Here is a 19,278-nt window from a genome sequence, read left to right as displayed (position 1 = left end):
ACAATTTGAATAAGTAGACTATCCTTATCTAATGAGCAGTTAAATAGTAATGAATAATAGGCTAATCCCTGTTGGATTGCTTAGGCTACCAGTCATTAAAAAATAAGTTCTATATAGCATTAAAAAATAAGTTCTATAGCATAATAAATACAAGTTTGTTTTAAGCAATGTGCTTGCCACATTGTGGTTAAATACATGAAGGCCATGAACTCACGGATTGTGGTCCTCTTATGGTTGAGATTTCGTACAGTGTCCTGCAGTGAATCCAGTCTATTCTGCAGCGCAGAAGCTTTATTGATCACCAGCGCTGATTCAGTCTGGATCTCCTCGAACATGCTGCTCGCGTGCCGCGACAAATCGGACAGCTGACGGAGGATGTTGACCAAAGTTTGACAGTTCACAGCATCCAGGGAAATAAAAACGTCCCCGTTAACTTGCAGTCGTCCTCTGTTTATTCTGCCCAGGCTCCGGGGCTCCACTATTCTCTTATGAAACGGCATTATTTTATCTGAAAGATCCAGTTGTTTGTTATATTATAATTATTCCACTTGTCCTTTAGAAGTGTGAATTGTTCTTGTCCTGTCAGGTGTCTTAACCTGTTCTGCAAACATCCTGACATCCCGCCTCATGATTCAAAGGATCCTGCCCTTATTCTTCTGGAAGAGCGCTTTCTGAAACTTTCTTCTGGGGAATCGGTTCTCAGGGCAAACGCAAAACACGGAATCTGGAGTGGCCTACTACCAGGCGGATCTGGAATGCGGATCTCACGCCAGCTCCAGAGGAACTTTTATACAATATCTTTAATTAATTGATTGTGAATAGCTTTTTCACAATTAAATGTATGGTTAATTCATATTTATTGAATTAACAGAATTCTTAATTTATATTACATTTAGATACGTTTCTCCAAAAGCTAAACATTTAGGCTAGTTTGTCAACTTCGCTCTCGAATCATTCTCATTAACATTTGAAAACCAGTGTATTTCTCCAAACACTTGGTACAAACAGCACCACACAATGTATTACTTTAAGTAACTTGCTAGAATTTCTTTCATTAACGTAATTCATGTCAATGATATCGGTGACATCAGAATGACAAATCCCACACACATTGGACAAGATTACTGTTGGTTCGTCAACAAGCATGTCTATGCTATAGGCTGTAACGAATTATTCACAGATGCTTGACAGATTATGACAAAAACTAACTTCAACAGGACCTGTAGGCCTATAATAGCCTATGTTTGATCAACAGAATTGTAAAGATAGTTGTGCATGAATGTAGCCCCAAATCATTGGCGAAATTTGTTCAGAGGAATGAGACATTGCTTTCTGCCTACAAGTGACTAGATGATGTGGAGGTTAAACAAGCAGTTTTGAAAACATGTATGTTCTGATTTGAGAAATTTACCAAAAATGATATACAAAGTAGTTCATTAGTTTATGTATTTAGCAGGAAAAAAGGAACACAGCAATGTTCTGGTAAAGTGCGCCCTCGTGTGGCATTTGATTGAAAATGATATTCTTTCTTTCTTTCTTTCTTTCTTTCTTTCTTTCTTTCTTTCTTTCTTTCTTTCTTTCTTTTTAAATGTATTTCTCTCATCTGAACACTTACCTTCAAATAGCCTACACGAGTTTCCAGAAACAATCTCTGGCAAAATAATGCTTTTCATGATGTAAATCTTTATGTTGCTATTTATGTTACTATTTTCTGTAGGTTTAAGGTTTAGGCTTCATTAAAGCAATAAGTCATTCTAAAATGTTATTTTCTAAAAATTAATTTGCGCTGGTGAGAAGGAGCAAGAGGAGGAAACCATAATCACGATTAAGATTAAACTTTATGATCTATATTTGGGACATGACTGAAAATATATTTGTTTATTTATTTGTGGTTAAGTAGGTCATTTAAATATAAAATATGTTGATGTAAAATGTATTTATTTGTATTTTAGAATAGTATTTGTGAATTGATATTTGGGTTGTTGATGTGACATGCCTTTTTCACTGTCACATTTCTTTGTCTTACCGGTTGACATAAAAACTGCTTTGTTATTAGATTTTATATTTTTGAACTAAATCTCACAATTGTCCTATGGTGTGAGTGTGACTGTCTCAAGCATGGTTCAATAAATTGCAACTTTTATAAATGACAAAGAAAAACATACAAATGTTAATAAATAGCCTACCTCAGGCATAATTTTACAAGTAGCCTATTGATACTTGATACATTTTACTTGATACCGGATACATTTTGTCAATGAAAACCATGTCCTCCGGTGTGACACCATATCCTGATTTTAATCGGGCAATTTTGACATGTTTAATTAGTTGAAGGATGTCATGTTACTGTGAAGCATGACATGTGCACATGGTAAGATTTAGTCTCAGAATGGTTTAAATACTAAACTTTTTGGAACCACTATAAAAGTGTTAAGTTTTGTTGTCCGAAAGAAAGAAAGAAACCAAGAAAGAAAGAAAGGAAATGGTTCTCACTGTGATGTTTTTTTGGCTAGTGAGGGGGCAGCAGTGTGTCAGCTACAGCATTGCATTGAAACACACTCGGCCCCGCCCTCTTAAAGTCTCTTCTGAGCTCAGCGCTCGCGCACATCCCGTCGTCAGCCATGTTGTTTGTCTGACAGCGTACAGCAACAGGTTGTCAAAGATTCTCAATAAACACTGCATAAAATCGCTAAAGAAACACTGAAAGCCGATTGTCGTCACCTTAATTCAGAGGACAATGGAAAAGGATATGTTTTCCGCTCAGGGGACTTCGCAAAGTCAATAATGCTGTTGTGTAATGTGAGTAACGTTACCTCCTGTAATACTGCTCAAATGTCCGCTCGCTTTAATGTTATGTGCTTTAATCATACTTTAAACCTGGCTGTAATGTAGTTACAATACACATATTGTATATATTATTTATGTTACATATTATATTGAGCATTGTTTGGTGGTTATCATTTGTTTTTTACAGTAGTTGTGTGATGAGTTGAGAAAGTGTCCAGTTTCACACTCTTCAAAGTCCTTCAGAGCTTCATATTACAATTATTAAGAGCTCATTGTGAGTTGTGTGTGTAACTACATGTTAAAGAACTGATTCAAAGTCCTTTCAAACATACTTTCTTCACACAAACCTGCCAGACAAGTGGCAAACTCGTCTGTCTGCCTTTCACGCAGGAATGAATCGCTATAAGCAGTGTAATGTCTAGTGGATCTGAATACTAGGAAAAAAAAGAGCGAGATTTATTTACTTTAATCTTGGTTATTATAATGCTACACAATGATACATGACAATAACCGGAACATGATCTAATAGATGATGGTGGCGATGATGGCAGCATTTTGGACAGTGTCTCTGTCTGATAATGATGAGTCAGGTCAGTGTTTCAGATCCATTCATTGATTCCTATTGAGTTGTCATCTTTTTTTTTTGGTAATGTACCAAAATATGGGTGATCATGATCAGTTGCCCTGACCTCTCTCTTTATAAGTTGCTGTTACCCTGTGCTGTAAACGTTAACATTACATAACAGTGTAAATGTTGAGACTCTTTTAAGTTAATATTAATGTAGTTGGTTCATTTTATTCCCCTTAGTTGTTAAGGAAATGTCCTTGTGGACCTCTGGTCAGTGAAAGGAAATGATTTGTCAAGCCATAATGACTTGATTTTTGTCCTCTATTTTCAGGTGAATGATCAGAGACTCGTTCTGTGTGGTTAACCACAGGCATTATGCTTATCAATTCATATTTTACATTAGAGAAAGATTGGGTAACATAGTTGTTCAAGTCACAAGTAATTGTCACAATTATCTTTATAGCTAGGACTTATCTGCCCTTCATCACAACTACATGTTATCTAAGCAGACTAATGAACCAATTCATTCTGCGTGTGTTATTGTGTTCGAGCCTGCTGGAAAAAGAACTCCCAATATTCGCTTCATTTAGAAAAAGAGACAGTTGTGGATTTTTGGCATCATTAGAGTATATTAGAGTATAGTGTTGCACGGTATACCGATACTAGAAAGGTATTGTGATACCCTCCTTTTAAAACAGTATAATTCATCATTTTACAGGTACTTTGAGAATGACAGTGTTTTAATAAAAACGTTGTTCCTGATTTGCGTCGACACAACAGCTGGGCAGTGTGTGTGTGTGTGTGTGTGTGCGTGCACTCCCTGCTGGCACACTGGCTGTGCAAAACTTTATAAATCCACGCATGACTACTTAAAGTTATTGATGCGTTAAAGAAACATGAATGAGAAAATAAAGCGTGAGACGTGCTTGATGTTAAAAAGTTAATAGCAATAATAAATGGCAATAATCCTTGAAAAATAACTCCATGAACTACTCATGTGCTATCACACACCCGAAGCGCGTGCACAGAAAGCCACCTCTCAGACAGCATCCAATCAGCGAAATGCCTGGTTTGGCGAGTATTCACGTAAACATACACTCTAAAAAAAAAGGCTCGTAATCATAGGGGAACCTTTTTTAGTGCTATATAGCACCAATTTTGGTGCTTCAGTGGTTCTTCAGCGGTTCTTCAGCGGTGCTATATAGCACCTTAGTCAAAGAACCGGTGAAGAACCTCTGAAGAACCGCTGAAGAACCGCTGAAGAACCTCTGAAGAACCGCTGAAGAACCACTGAAGCACCAAAATTGGTGCTATATAGCACTAAAAAAGGTTCCCCTATGATTACGAGCCAAGAACCATTTTTGGTGCAATATAGAACCTTTTTTTTTTTAGAGTGTAGTCGGTTATAATTTAAGTGAATGTAAAGAGTTGGGGGAAAATTGGATGTGTGTCAATAGGATCTGTGCATTAGGTCTTAAAGTGACTGCAGCCTAATATAGTCAAGTCAAGTCACCTTTATTTTTATAGCGCTTTATACAAAGCAGATTGTTTCAAAGCAACTCTTTTGCTCTAGAGTTTTGTTTTGTGTGAAGCATGACAAGGGATTAGGGATGAACATAAATGGTGTTCATCCCTATTGTCGATGCATTGTTCTAGGCCTAGTTGATTCGGTTCCATTTTAAAGATCATCAGTTATTACATTTGGCTATAAAAAGCTCTGTAGAAAACGGTGATGTCGTTGTCCAGTTCAGTTCTCATCAAATAGTGTCCGTTCTGTCAGATCAATATTGTTGGATATTGCCCCTTAACTGAGCAAGCCAGAGGTGAAAGTGGTAATGAACCCAAACTCCTTCAGGTGACAGAATGGAGAAAAAAACCTTGGGAGAAACCAGGCTCAGTCGTGGGACCAGTTCTCCTCTGGCCAAACAAAGCAACATGTTGTGGTTTAATTCCAGGCTGCATCACAAGCCAGAAGTCAGATTTTGGATTGGTATCATTCAAAATATTTAATCCAGTTCCTTCTGCTTGAAGATCGAATTCATCATGCCGGTATGGAGACGAAGCTGGCCATTGGGGTCTGTGCAGTGGACTTGTTTGGTTTTCATGGTCTTTGCTGAGGATGTGTGCTGAATGATGGCTCTTGTGTCAACAAGGTCTTCACAGGGGATTGTGTAGTTGACAAGGGCTATGTTGTGGTCATGTCTAGGTGCGGGTCCATCTGGATACGGCTGGGATCCGGCTTACTACAGTAACCTCGGGATAAGGATGAGACAGACAGACTAATATTAGTGTAGATGGAATTCTTCTTATAACAAGTACATTGGATGTTGTGGGGAAGTGTTCCCGGTTCCGGTTGACCTATTTTATACAGCCTAACAAACAGATTTGAATTTATAGAAATATGTGTGTATGCTAGATTAAAGAGATGTTTTAATCTAGAACACTATGGAGAATGTTCCAGAGTTTTAGTGCTAAATAGGAAGGGCCAGCAGTTGATTTTGATATTTGATATTTTAGTTGATATATCAACTGGCCAGAATTTTGAGACCGCAATAAATGTAAAGGACTATAATGTGTTAAGAGCTCGCTCAAGTACTGAGGAGCTAAACCGTTTAGAGCTTTTAGTAATTGGCTAGATTTTATAATGTATGCAATGTTTACATTTAGTCATTTAGCAGACGCTTTTATCCAAAGCGACTTACAAATGAGAGCAATAGAAGCAACTTAAACAGTCAAGGGCAACAATATGCAAGTGCTGTAACAAGTTATCAATTTCGATACCTCAGTTTCGATAGCGGTTCCTAACGATACTTTTTTTGATACAATATGTTTTAAAATCCATTTCAACATCAACAAAAATACATTAAAGAGCACCTATCATGGAATTTTGAAAGTTACCTTTCATGTAGTGTGTAACCTAGATCTAAGTGAACAAAAACATCCTGCATAGTTTGAAATATGACAGTGCACCGTATATATAGTTATTTTCTTTCAAAAGTAAGAGTCGACTCGGAGTCATTTTTAAGAATCGTTAGAAGACCGAAGCTTTTTCTCTGACTAGATGACGTCAACTTGTCAAGTTATTTGAATACGATACGCCCACTTATTGCGCTCCAAGACGCCATTGAAAACTAGAAAACATCATGGCGACGAGACGCTGTGTTCTGAAGTGCGACTCAAAAGCAAACTTTTTTTCATCTGCCCAAGGATGAGCATTTGAAGACTAAGTGGCTTGAAGACAAACCATACATCGTCGCGATTGAGTGTTTATTAGTCGTCAAATGTATGTTTCGCGATCTCAGGAAGCTTTTATTATGGACTTCTATTATGGCACATGGTTCTTCTTCGTCTGTCTGTACATGGACTACATGTGCACAGAGCGCCCTCCGGCTGCCAGTATGAATTGAAAACAACACATAAGAGACTCAATCGCTCATGATTAGGCTACATCTGCGCATTTTGAGGAAGTATTGAATAAAAAATACTCCTCTGTTTAGAAATTTGACACAGACATATGAGAATCTATCAATATGTCTCCTCATCTGCACACTTTTGAACTAAAAGCCCTGAGGGATGTTGATTTGTCGCGAGTCTTCGTGAGGAGACTAGAGGAGTTTTTTTATGAATGAGATCAGCTGAGGCTCATATTACAATCAAACGGTACAGACGCGGTTTTCATATTCATAACTCCTGACACATATTAACAAATTACTGTCACTATAAGACTTTGATGGGCGTTCCGTTTCCGAAAATATCTGCACAGACTATACCAATCACAACTGACTGGGTCATCGGACCAATCACCGCAGATTAGCGTCACGTAAAGGCGGGGTTTTGAAAAGTGAATCATTAAAGGAATCATTTGAGAATCGCTGTCAAAACAGGTAAAAAAGTCTTTTTTGTCATTGCATGCATGCAAAACTGTTGTTGGGGACTTCTAAAACAATATTTGGAACATTTTAAATGCCATGATAGGTGCTCTTTAAACACAAAACTTTTATTTTTCACCTTAATTAAAACCAATTCTGATAACACTTCTCACTCAGGGTAACATTATTAATAAAACTGGTTGTGCTTTTTGTAAGGGTGCTCCGATCAGGATTTTTGGAGCCAATCACCGATCGTCAATCACAGGAAACCGTATCTGCCGATACGATCACGATACCGATCTATTTGAAGCCTTCTTTTTCTAATGTAGAATTATTTAGAGGGAATTTTACAGACATTCATTCAGGGCCTGAATTTTATTTCTGACAATGGGGGAATACCCCCCTCAGGTGACTCTTGTCATATAAATATATATAATTATCTCACCTAAATATTTGATCATGCAGTGCATTTTTGTTTTTAAAGACAAATTTTGAGGTAGGTCTAACATTAGTATTGAGGTAAGAAATACTAAAGACATTTAATAAGAAATCAAATGTAAATTAATATTGGTCTTCCCTGAATAAATTAAATTAGATTAATCCTTACACTTAAAGGACAACTCCTGTGAAAAATGAACCTAGGGGTAATTAACACATGGTTACCGAATAGATCGTTCTCTGGGATGCGTTTTCATGAAAATCAATGTAAAGAGTTTTATCTCTAAAAACAGATTAGCTTATAATGCTAGTCTATGGGGCATATAATAAGTCAAATTAAATCGCTAGTTAATACCACTAACAAGGCTCAAAATGGCCTCACACTAACACGGTAGCATAATGACAGTCTCGACGAAGCCACGAACGCTGTGCTAAGCTGAACTTAATTCCTATCGACCAGCTTACTTAGCACAGCGTTCGTGGCTCGATTCGTTGAGATTGTTTTCCAAGATGGCTCCTGTCTGTATACGCGTAAAGTACTGTCTTTATAAAGTATCTTCTTAATTAAACTGTTTGTACACTTACAAAGTTCTCAATGCTTCGGTTTGCTTGTAGGGACCCTCATTATGCTACCGTGTTAGTACCGTGTTTTCACCGGAGGTTGCAAAAGTTAGTCATTCAGGAGCAGTGAGTGTCATAAAGGTTAATCAAACAACACAGGACAAAGAGAAACTCAGAGACAGCAGCAGTTTATTCGACTGCTGACACTTTAAGAGCGAACACGGATACGGTTACATGCAGTTGCACAAATGTTCACTCGCGAGTCACGACGGGGTTTACGTGCATACTCGTCAAGACGGTAATTTAGTACATACATTTGTGTGTATTTGACCATTTCAGCGCAATTTGTACTCGTGAGCTTTTTGTGAGATGGCCTGTGTGTGTGTGCTGAGTGGTTTGAACACTGGCAAGACTTAAAAATAAATGCAAATGATAAACTTTAGTGACGATGCGACACTGCCTCGATTGTGCAAGTGGCAAATCCTGTGTCAAATGTGCCGCTCGATTTTAGTGCAGATGCGATGCGCTGATGTGAAGCCATTTGAGCATTTTGAAAGGGAGAGAGAGAGAGAGCGCGCGCACACGCGGTGATTCACTCGTGCTGTTTGTGAACTTACGTCTCACAGAAAGTTTTCCTTTTGCGCCTTTGGTTGCAATACTTATCGCATATGTTGCACTTTGCTAACTCGGCATCCACTTTTATAAGTGTATAAAAGCCGCTTGGCTTTTGGAACCGAAATTTGGCACCGAAAGATAAATAATTTTTCGATACTCATAGTATCGGAGTTTTCGTTCGATACCATAAAAGTATCGCCGTTCGGTGCCCAGCCCTAGTGTTGACAGAACTGGGCTAATATGGTCATTCTTCCTGGTTCTAGTAAACTCTAGCTGCTGCATTTTGGACCAGCTGGAGTTTGTTTATTAAGCCTGCAGGGCAACCACCCAAAGAGCATTACAATAATCAAGCCATGAGGTCCTGAACGCATGAACTAACTTTTCTGCAATGTATATTTACTTCATACAGTGAAGACTATGCAGTATTTTATTTGTACATTTAGATTTTTTTATTCAATTTCGTTATTGTGAATGCTAAGAACTGTTAAATAGACCTACTTTACCTGAAAATTTGTCTTTGTTTTATTTTATTTGTCCTATTTGTTACTTGCATCTTTGTTCTTATTGTTAATAATTAATACAATTACTCATATCGTTAAATACGATTTTGTCCATATTTCCCACTCCTGGCTCATAGTCATACCCTCAAATAGAAGTTAAATGAAATTATATATTTTGTGACAAGTGAGCTTTTTCACCATCTGAGTTTGACAGGACTTTTGTGGTCAGTAATAACTGTTTAAGTTTGCTTTATTCTTTTAGCCAACTGACCAATGTTGCAAAGATCTATATAGGCTACCTGTAGGCGTGGCTGTATCTGGTAGAGGCCTGTGTTGTGGCACTGGCATGTGGTGTTTTTTTGGGAGGAAATGCTCAAAAAGCAGGGCAGGAGTTTTAAACCGAGAGGAAATGCTCAAAAAGCTGAGCAGGCACACGCTGGTTAAGTGAAAGATTTCATAGGCATGAACAATAATTTCCATGTGAGTCATCTATTATTCAATTACTTTTCCTGTTGTTTTTGTCATGTATATTGGTTCAGTAGTAGTATGGCAATATTTTAGTTGTGCATCGTATCAAAGTTATAATTTATATGCCATGACAACACTAAATCATTGTATACGGGGCTAAACAACAGTGGAATCCAGAAGCAAGTGTGGCATAATCATGTGCAACTGTTTTAATGTACAAACTTAATAATTTGGAGTTTGGTGCTGTGTTGATTGTTGAACACTACTACTATTGAAAGAGAACAAATTAAAAATGATAAACAAACAATTTTTGCATGTATGCCATAAGTATATGAACGGTTAATGGAATATAAATACATTTTGTTCTGGCACATTTTATTCTTTACACATAAATAATACTAAAATAACACTGACTTTTGAATCTATAGTACAGCCAGGTAAATTAAAAGGCAGGTTAAAATGTCAACTACTGGCCTGACGACTGCAGCAGAAAGATCCTTGTTGTTGAGCCCTGATGTATCTTTAAGAAGGTCCAATGATGTTTAGTGTGGTGTTTATCTACAGTGTGTATGTTCCTTTACAGCTGTGTGTATGTTTGTTCAGGCTTCACTGACGTCACCTGCATGACCTTCTGTGCATAAAGCCATCAGACAATGTCTCTCTGAATATAGAAGAACACTGTCAAAATATGAATGTAATTCAATTGAATAGATTACATTCTAATCACCAGAAATGAATAATAAAATAGCATTTACAACCCTCTACGGACACACTGAAGCTCGAGTCACCATTAGCTAGTAAATTTTTTATTTTACTCTCCAGGATTTTTACATGGAATGCAAGAACAATGCAAATGAAAAAATGCTAAATATAATATAAAATATACATTTTAAGCATTATTCAAGGTGAATAAACAGTCTGTAAACAAATAATCAAACTAACAAGTAATAGCACAAATAAACAATGGAACCGAGATAAAAAAAAATGAAATAAACAGTGCTTTTCAGGTAGATCTAAAGTAGTTATATACAGATTATGTAGTTTAGGTACAGAAATTGAATAAAGTAATCAAATGTAAAATAACTGCATAGTCTTCACTGTATAAGTAAAATATAAATGAATCCTTATTAAAGTTACAAAAGTTATTCAGTTAAGAGCAGTGATTGATTGTTTTTTTTCTGTACAGCAGTAGGAATATTAGGCTGTTGTCACTTTAGAATGAAATTTTCCATACAAGCGCATTAAGACTTGAAAGAGAACTCGTGTACTGTCAGATGCGGGTTTCTCATATAGCGTGCAAGTACTGAATTGAGTTCTCTTTTGCATCTTGCACTTATATAAAATAGCAAGGCTTAAAATCACATGCAAATGATAAACTGACGATGCAGTACCTGCCAGATTGGGACCGTGACATAGTTGGGACAGAGTTCCCTTAACTCTGGTTCAAAGGCAAAAAATAATTCCATTGCCTGTTAACTCGGCCAATGACAAGTAGCTAAATTTCACGATTTCACTTGCCTGTGACTAATTAAAAAAAATTTTTTAGTTGCCTAGGTTGAAATTTGGATTGATTTAAAAAAATAATTTAAAAAAAACGTTTAAAAGGCTCACAGCATAAAACGATTTATTTTGTAATCAATGAATCAATTAATACAAATATAAATGAACAGTTTAGGGAAATAAAAGCAGTACCAAACACCCTTAGCATCTCTGGTAATTTTGCCAAAGATTTTTTATTTTCCAATGATAAAAGCTCTCTCTTTTACAATCAATGCTTTCATTTCCTGAGAACTGAGAGTTCAGTGGCAAGCACAAAAGTGAAAGGTCTGACGCACAGACAGGGTTTGTTAGAATCAATAGAGTGCCGAAGTAATGACATCACTTTGTAGGCCAACCCGGAAGTTAGCGGCGCATAGGTTCCCTCGATCAAAAAGCCATTCATTTTCCCCATAAACTTTTGGAAAATCGCAAAAAATAAGATCTGTGTTCAACAAAGAGTTATGACCCTTACACGTTTTGTCTACCAAGAAAATCTTTACAAGTTAATCCAAAATGTATACATTTTGAAGCCCAAATAAAGTCGTCAGATATAAAATGCTAACGGTAGGCTATAAACAGACTACAGCACACCATGGTCGCGGATCAACGTCATCATCAAGCTTCCTCAAACTTTATTTAAAAGCACGCTCGCTCATTATCTGCGCTGTGTATGAACACTTATCCACTTTTTCATGAGAAATATTGCCCATTCGTTTTTTCCAAAAATGTTAGAAACTAATTTTGTTTATGCGTGCCTCTCTGAGATTTATCTTTTGTTAATGTTTTTTTCAGACAATATGATTATCACTGTGATAACATTAAATGACATGAAACACAACCCAGTCTCTTTTTGTTAAATGCAAGTTTATGTATGATCAATAATACAAAACGTATAATAAGCTACACATGAAATAAAGCAACCAATTCAGTCAAACATTCAAAGTCAGTGCTAGTCGGCTAACTTACAACGGTAACGTACAGTTATAGCCTAAAAATAAACTAGTAATGAAACTTCACTTTGCACTCAGCCTAAACGATTTGCCAGGGAACAAATTATAGATCCATGAGAGCAAATATGGGCCGTTAAATCTCCACAAGACTAATTATAGCTGGAGATGCCACAGAGACATCAGAGCCAGCGGCAGACGGCAGAAGGACTAGCCGAGGAAAGTCAACTCTCGCCGGCTAAACAAGCGCTGACCGCCGCTGACTCACTGGAGCTCACAACTCCGAAAACACCAGATAAAATGTTTAAATAGGCACTCTTCTTATAAATAAACCACAGATTTGAGCTTTAAACAACTACATTATCGACTGAAAAAGTCTTAAAACTACGTTGTCACACATTAACAGTAGATTTTAACACAAAAAGACGTGTAAACACAGCCCATGTCAGTCATTTCTCAACGAGACGAACATGTGAAGAGAGTAAACTCCAAATGTTCAAGCATCCAACTTTGCGCGAATAGCGCGATTTATTCACGCCACATAAGTTCTTCATTCTTAGGCTGAAACGCGGGCTAGTGCCTGTTTGTCACGATGACGTCTAAAGTCCCCGCCAAAGGATGTAGTCCCTTTTAGCAACTTGTTAGCAACCATCGTTTTTAAGACACAATAAAGTTTAAAAAAATCACAAGCAGGTTTTAACTAATGTGTTTTATGTCATAGATCAAAACGGCACTCTATTGGGACCAATTATGCAAAATTCACTTTTACATGGTGTTTGTGCACCAGCCTACAATTAGGGTTGGGTACCAAAACCCGGTGCCAATATGGTGCCCGATACAGCTGTCATACAGCACTATTGCGGCTGCTGTGTGTCATGTGAGAAGCATGACGTGTCGCCATGGAAACAATAAGGCGATGCGTTCTAAAATATTTAGCCAGAGAATATGGTCATATTTCTGCAAAATAAAGCTGAACCTTGAAGCTGGTTTGTAGCATACCAAGAATACAGACTACTGCTGTTATTACTGTTACTGTTATTTAGAGTTAAATTAGGCCTGTTGTAGTTGGGTTAGGTGGTTTTAGTTTTACTGTGAATTTGTTAAGTAAATTGTGTTTTGTATTTATTTATATGTATATATTAAAGTATACTTTAAACTTGTAATTAATTGTTCAATTTAAATAATAAAAAAAATCTATAAAAAGCCATTCTTTAATCTCATCCACCTCGTTTTGTGCCTTTTTTTTTTTTTTTTAAGTATCCGTTCAGGCACCGTTTAGGCACCGGTACCGTTTTAAAAGTATCGGTTTGGCACCGGTATCAAAAAAAAAAAAAAATGATACCCAACCCTACCTATAATGGTAAAAGTCCACCCATTCCTTTTTTAATCCCCATAAATCATAAAGTGTCTCAGAACAAGCATTTGTAGATTCTAAGCAATGTGATGTCACATTGCTTGGCCACGCCCACAACTGCTGACGAACTTTGCCCTATTAGCATAGACCCCGTCCTGAGTGAGCTGTTCACAGTCCGCCATGTTTATCTCCTCGCCAGAGCATTCAAGTAAGAAATGTATTCTTATTAAAACTACTAAAGCTATTCAATCAAGAGCAGTGAGTTATTTTCTGTTTTTCTTTTGTTGTTTGATTCATATTAACAGCATATATAGCAGTAGGTACTGTATATTATGCTGCTTTCACGTTAATACATAGATCTAATATACACACGCAATTTCTTTCTCTTCTGTTTGTGTTCACATACATAACCGACTATGTTTATGTGAACTTTGTGTGTTTTTGACATAACATTGTGTGACAGTTTAAGCGCAATAAGACGTGAAAGAGAATATAGTGTAATACTCATGGGAAGCGCAGTCTGATGTCCAGATCTCGGATGTGTGCGCTCAGAAAGACTTTTATCAGAAGTTTAGACTATGACTATAAATCGCAAGCAGATGATGAAGAATAGAGATAGAGATGGTAATCAAAACCAAACTTTTTTTTTTGTTTTTGTCAGAGTATCCGAGGCATGAGTGGTAAAGGCTCCGCCCTCTTCTGGAAAGCGGGGTGGGATCAGAAGCTCATTTGCATTTAAAGAGACATGCACGGAAACAGCATGTTTTTCCTTCCACTCAAAAATGTTATGTTGATAAATGATATGTTGGGGTATTTTGCTAGATACATTCTGGGGACACCAGAGGCTTCTATTACATCTTGTAAAAAGCGGCATAATAGGTCCCCTTTGATGTGGCTTAATGTCCTCTCTGACCATAAGGCCATGGGCCCAGAGCATTTGTACAACATTGTTTGTGACCTCTTGACATCCTGTTTCATTTTTGCTTTCCTCTCACTTCCTTCATTCTTTTGTGGTTGTTAAATCACACACAGGGCGGAGGCAGGAGGTGGTAGGACATGGCCAGCAATGACCTCATAGTCTATCTTTGCATCTCTCACATCATGCACGTCATTAATATAAAGTGGTAGAATGACAAAATTACATTGTGCTTTGTTGGTGTTTCAATATTTTTCAAAAGAATTCACACAGTACCAGTTACTGAAACCAATTTTGTAAAAAATGTGGAGGGGAAATGTTTTGTTCATTATGGTGGGAAATTAGGGTTCGGGTTAGATTTTCTTTTTCATAAGAAATAAACACTTTAGAAAGGAAGCATTAAATTGGTCAGTTAAAGTGACAGTAAAGACATTTATTACAAAAAAATAATATATAAATAGATGCTGTTTTTTGAACTTTCTATTCATCAAAGAATTCTAAAAAGTTATCACGGTTTCCACAAAAATATAAAGCAGCACATTTGTTTTCCACATAATTCAACACAAGAAGAAGAAATGTTTGTTGAGCTACAAATCTGCACATTAGAATGATTTCTGAAGGATCATGTGACATCTGAAGGCTGGAGTAATGCCATCACTGGAACAATCACAAGAACACTGTTTTTTACTGTATTTTTTGATCATATAAATGCAGCCTTGGTAAGCATAAGATTATTATTATTTTTTTTTAAACTTGTCGACCCCAAACTGTCTACTCTATATAACTACATACCATTTCCTAACATCATACCTAATATTTGCAAAGATTTGCGTCATGAAAATATAGATGCAAATAAATGAATCTCTCAATCTGTCCACCACACGCTGAATAAAAGAACTGAAATAAAAGTGCGAACACTGCCAGTGTGTCAGATGTGGAGAGAGTAAGAGAAAGGGGAGTAATATGACACAAATGACAAGCATGCCCCATCCGAGCAGTCTTCTGGAAACTCGTCCTGCCTGACCACATTCTCTTCCTCTATAGACCTGCTCTCACACCCCTACCACGTTACTGCCACACGTCACTTCCTGTCAGCAACTTTCTCACTGTTTTTAGTGCTTGTATATACTGCTATCAGTGATTGGTTTTCAAAAACTGACAGCTCTAAAATATACAACTGGTGTGTTAAATGAGTGTCATGATATTAGTGGTAGGTAGTCCTATATATTAGCCAGGCTGATGTTTGGACATTTTGGATTGAACGATGCCTGGTCGCTAAGGGGTGTGTAAAACCAAACATTTTCATAAATGTGGGTGTTCTGACTGAGTGAGTGGTTGACTAGTCTGTGGTAGGGCAGTCTTGTGTAATTATGGTGCATCATGTCTACCTGCCCCCGGTTGGATGTTTCTCAGGGACATGTGGACACTCAGATACAGCCCTTCAGTATTTTAACAAATAGACTAATAGTTTTGTTTGTGCTGCCTTCTCGTACAGGGTTTTGCATTATATTCACTGCCGTTCAAAAGTTTGGGGTCTGTAAGATTTAAAAAATGTTTTTGAAACAAGTCACTTATGCACAGCAAGGCTGCCTTATTTGATCAAAACTGTAATATTGTTAAAATTAAATATATTTTCAAATGTAATTTATTCCTGCGGTGGTGGCAAAGCCTGGATTACTCCAGTCTTCAGTGTCACAAGATCCTTCAGAAATCATTGGATTTTGTGCTCAAGTTGTAGTAGTAGAAAACAGTAGTACTGCTTAACATTTAAGTGATACTTATTTTTTTCAGGAATTCCTGATGAATAAAAAGTTCAAAAGAACCACATTTATTTGACATAGAATTTGCTTGTATCATTATGAATGTCTTTACTGTAATCCTTGATCAATTGAATGTGTCCTTGCTGAATAAAAGTATTGTTGACCCCAAACTTTTCAACGGTAGTGTATTTATACATGATATATTGATGCATATAGAAAGGATTTTGAGATTGTGTTTGTTTCATAGATGTGTTTAATGTAAATATGTATGTGTATAAATACGATCTGTATTTTGTGCATATAGAGAGGCATGTTATCGGCCATTATGTCAGTACTGGTCTCAGTCTTTATAGACCCAAATGAGTCCTATATAATTATCAGCCATTGGCCTATCTTGACTTGATCTGTAGATATGGTGTGTGTGTGTGTGCAGAGATAATGTCAAGCTAATTGATTTAATGTGTGAATCAGAGTTCTTGGCAGACTCCCACTACTGACATTTACTAGAAGAACCGCATTTATTCAGTAAATTTGCATGGGTTGTGCATGATTTTATCAAACAACCTGAGGCTTACAGCGATAAACCTAGAGAACATTTCATTATGGCACTAAGGCTTAAGGTGTTTTGATTTGGTTTTGAGCATCTTCATACTTTCACCTTGTTAACCTCTTGTTTCTGAGAGTAATTATTATAACTTCTCAAAGTGTGACTCTTTAGTATGACTCTCATTACTCTTCCGGCATGAACTGGATAGCCTTTAAAATACGTTTCTGATGTCGTTAGGAGGAGGATAGCGATGCAGTCGGCCATAAACGTTGTAATGAAAGTGTCATTGTTTATTAAGATACTGCACAGAGCATTATTCTGTTGAAAGCATTTGTATGGGGAGTTTGGAGCGCTCATCCCCTCCCTCTCACCCTTCCTCTCTCCTTCACACATCCTCTTCTCTCTCTCTTTCAGTCTGAGAGTGCAGGATGGAGATAGCGACAGCCCTGCACACCCCTGCCTGCATTATTAATGGGTGGACATTTCTTCTTTCTCTGTGTGTGTGTGTTTGTGTGTGGTGCAGATGACTGAGCTAGCCAGCTGAGACGAGGAGATCAGGACCGCTCTCCTCATATCCCTGCCACCTGCAGCCATGAATGGTAAGAGCTCTGCTTTATATTTCTGTGTGTGTGTGTTTGCCCACGTGTCCAAACCAACAGGATGTGTGTGTGCGTATGTGTATGCACACGCAGAGGACCTTTAGCCCCATAATGGCACTAGAGCATGAGTCTTTCCTATTTATCATGTCTCATTCATATTTGCAGTGTATGCATCGGTATAGCAGGAGCTACACTGCAGCATGATCACACACCAGCGGTCTCACCGTTCACTCTGCAGCCCATCGGTCAAACTGACACGTCATTGCTTATTGATTTTTTTATTGAATAACTGACTTGTGTTTATTAAAATATACATTTTTAAATCTTTTTTTGCATTTAGACCTACATTTGAGTAGCAGGACCGGACCACCCTGCATATATTTCAAGGGATGTTGATTATTAAAGTTTAGTTTTATAAGTTATTCTTCGACATGTCTGCCTGTTGCATTTGAGTATGATTGTTTCATTTTCAGATTTTCTTTTTTGCTATCTCAAGAAAATAATTTGTTAGGATATTCAGACAGTCCAAAATGGCTGCTGTTCTCCCTGTTATCATTAGCAATCAAGAGTCAAGAATGACTTGTTGGTAGAAAAAAATTATTCGTTTCTTTCTGTGTTATGTGATTGAGTGACTGTTATGCATGACAAATCAAATTGTGAATGTAAATTGACCGTAAAACTTGCCAACTTTTGAACTTGGCTCCTCTGAAAAGTCTCTTTAATGATGTCACTTCCTCTTCATTTTGTCATTTAAAATGACAGCTCACTATTATTTCTATAATAATTTAGTGTGGTTGGTGAGGAGGGGTTATTTTGCTAAGCATAGAATTTTTTTAATGTTTAACTAATTAATATAAAAAATAAATAATTTAAAAACAAATTTTACAAAATTGTTTAAATGGAATATATGTGACTGGTTATACAGAAATAGGCAAAATTATATTTTAAAAAAAGAAGAAAAATTCACATGGAATGGCATTTCAATAAAATACATTTAGTATTTTTAAATTATTGTATTTAATCTTGCAAACACTTAATAAATGCATGTGTTGAATGTGTATGTGTTCAAACTTAAAAATGTATAATGGCAATTGCTGCAATTTCAATAAATATCAGAGTGACACTAACTGCTTTTACATCTACTTTAAAAGTTCAATATCAGTCTGACTAAAGTAATAATGTGTCTTTAACGTTTTCGTCTGACTCGAATTGTGGGGGGCTTGTCATTGTTTGCTTGCTACAAAAGACAGAAGTGATGTGCCATGTATTTATCATTCAAACAACCTGACTCGGCAGAAGCTAACTGTAGCTCAAACTGTGCATGTAAATGTACTGAATCTGTCAGCAGCATCACTGTGGCATTGCATGCATTATTAGTAGTTTAATTCTCTTCTCTCTTTCTCTCCCTCATTCTTTTTGTGTCTACTTTTCTCTTAAGGTGGTCGGAGTATTTGGGCTATAACCCCAGAGGAGAGGGACAAACATGATCAGAAGTTTGACACCCTCTCGCCATTGCAGGGCTTCGTTACAGGTACTGTATGTGCTTGGGAACCTTTGCTGGTATTAAAATGTTAAAAACCTTTTTGCTATAAATGCTTACTTTTATTTACAAGCATAAATGTTACAAATTTATTTTCCAAAACTGTTGTTGTTGTTATTATTATTATTAATTTTTAAAAAATATATTTTTGTGTATAGGGGAGAAGGCACGAAACTTCTTCATTCAATCAGGGCTTCCTCAGACTGTGCTAGCTGAGATCTGGTGAGAAATCCTGACCATTCACAATCTGTTTAAATATATATATATTAT

At 36.9% G+C, this 19,278-nt stretch overlaps 2 protein-coding genes across 5 annotated transcripts in view; one reads left to right on the top strand and one right to left on the bottom strand.

The window, feature by feature from the left end:
• The window catches only part of nhsl1a (NHS-like 1a), a 60,583-nt gene extending 60,015 nt beyond the window's left edge, over positions 1 to 568 (bottom strand). For both annotated transcript variants that reach the window (XM_079833119.1, XM_079833120.1), the window contains exon 1: positions 215 to 568. In XM_079833119.1, coding sequence (XP_079689245.1) covers positions 215 to 500 — 286 coding nt within the window. In that variant the 5' untranslated portion in view covers positions 501 to 568. The remainder of the gene's footprint in view (positions 1 to 214) is intronic.
• A 2,018-nt stretch (positions 569 to 2,586) lies between these two features.
• itsn2b (intersectin 2b) overlaps positions 2,587 to 19,278 on the top strand; it is a 39,180-nt gene continuing 22,488 nt past the window's right edge. For 2 of the 3 annotated variants that reach the window (XM_079832857.1, XM_079832855.1), the window contains exons 1-4: positions 2,587 to 2,799; positions 17,393 to 17,468; positions 18,907 to 18,999; positions 19,167 to 19,230. In XM_079832857.1, the coding sequence (XP_079688983.1) occupies positions 17,462 to 17,468; positions 18,907 to 18,999; positions 19,167 to 19,230 (164 nt within the window). In that variant the 5' untranslated portion in view covers positions 2,587 to 2,799; positions 17,393 to 17,461. The remainder of the gene's footprint in view (positions 2,800 to 17,392; positions 17,469 to 18,906; positions 19,000 to 19,166; positions 19,231 to 19,278) is intronic. The other variant, XM_079832856.1, reaches the window with a different exon arrangement.

This window comes from Gobio gobio (assembly GCF_949357685.1).
Source record: "Gobio gobio genome assembly, chromosome: 13".
Lineage (NCBI taxonomy): Eukaryota > Metazoa > Chordata > Actinopteri > Cypriniformes > Gobionidae > Gobio > Gobio gobio.
This window is presented reverse-complemented; position numbering and strand designations above follow the sequence as displayed.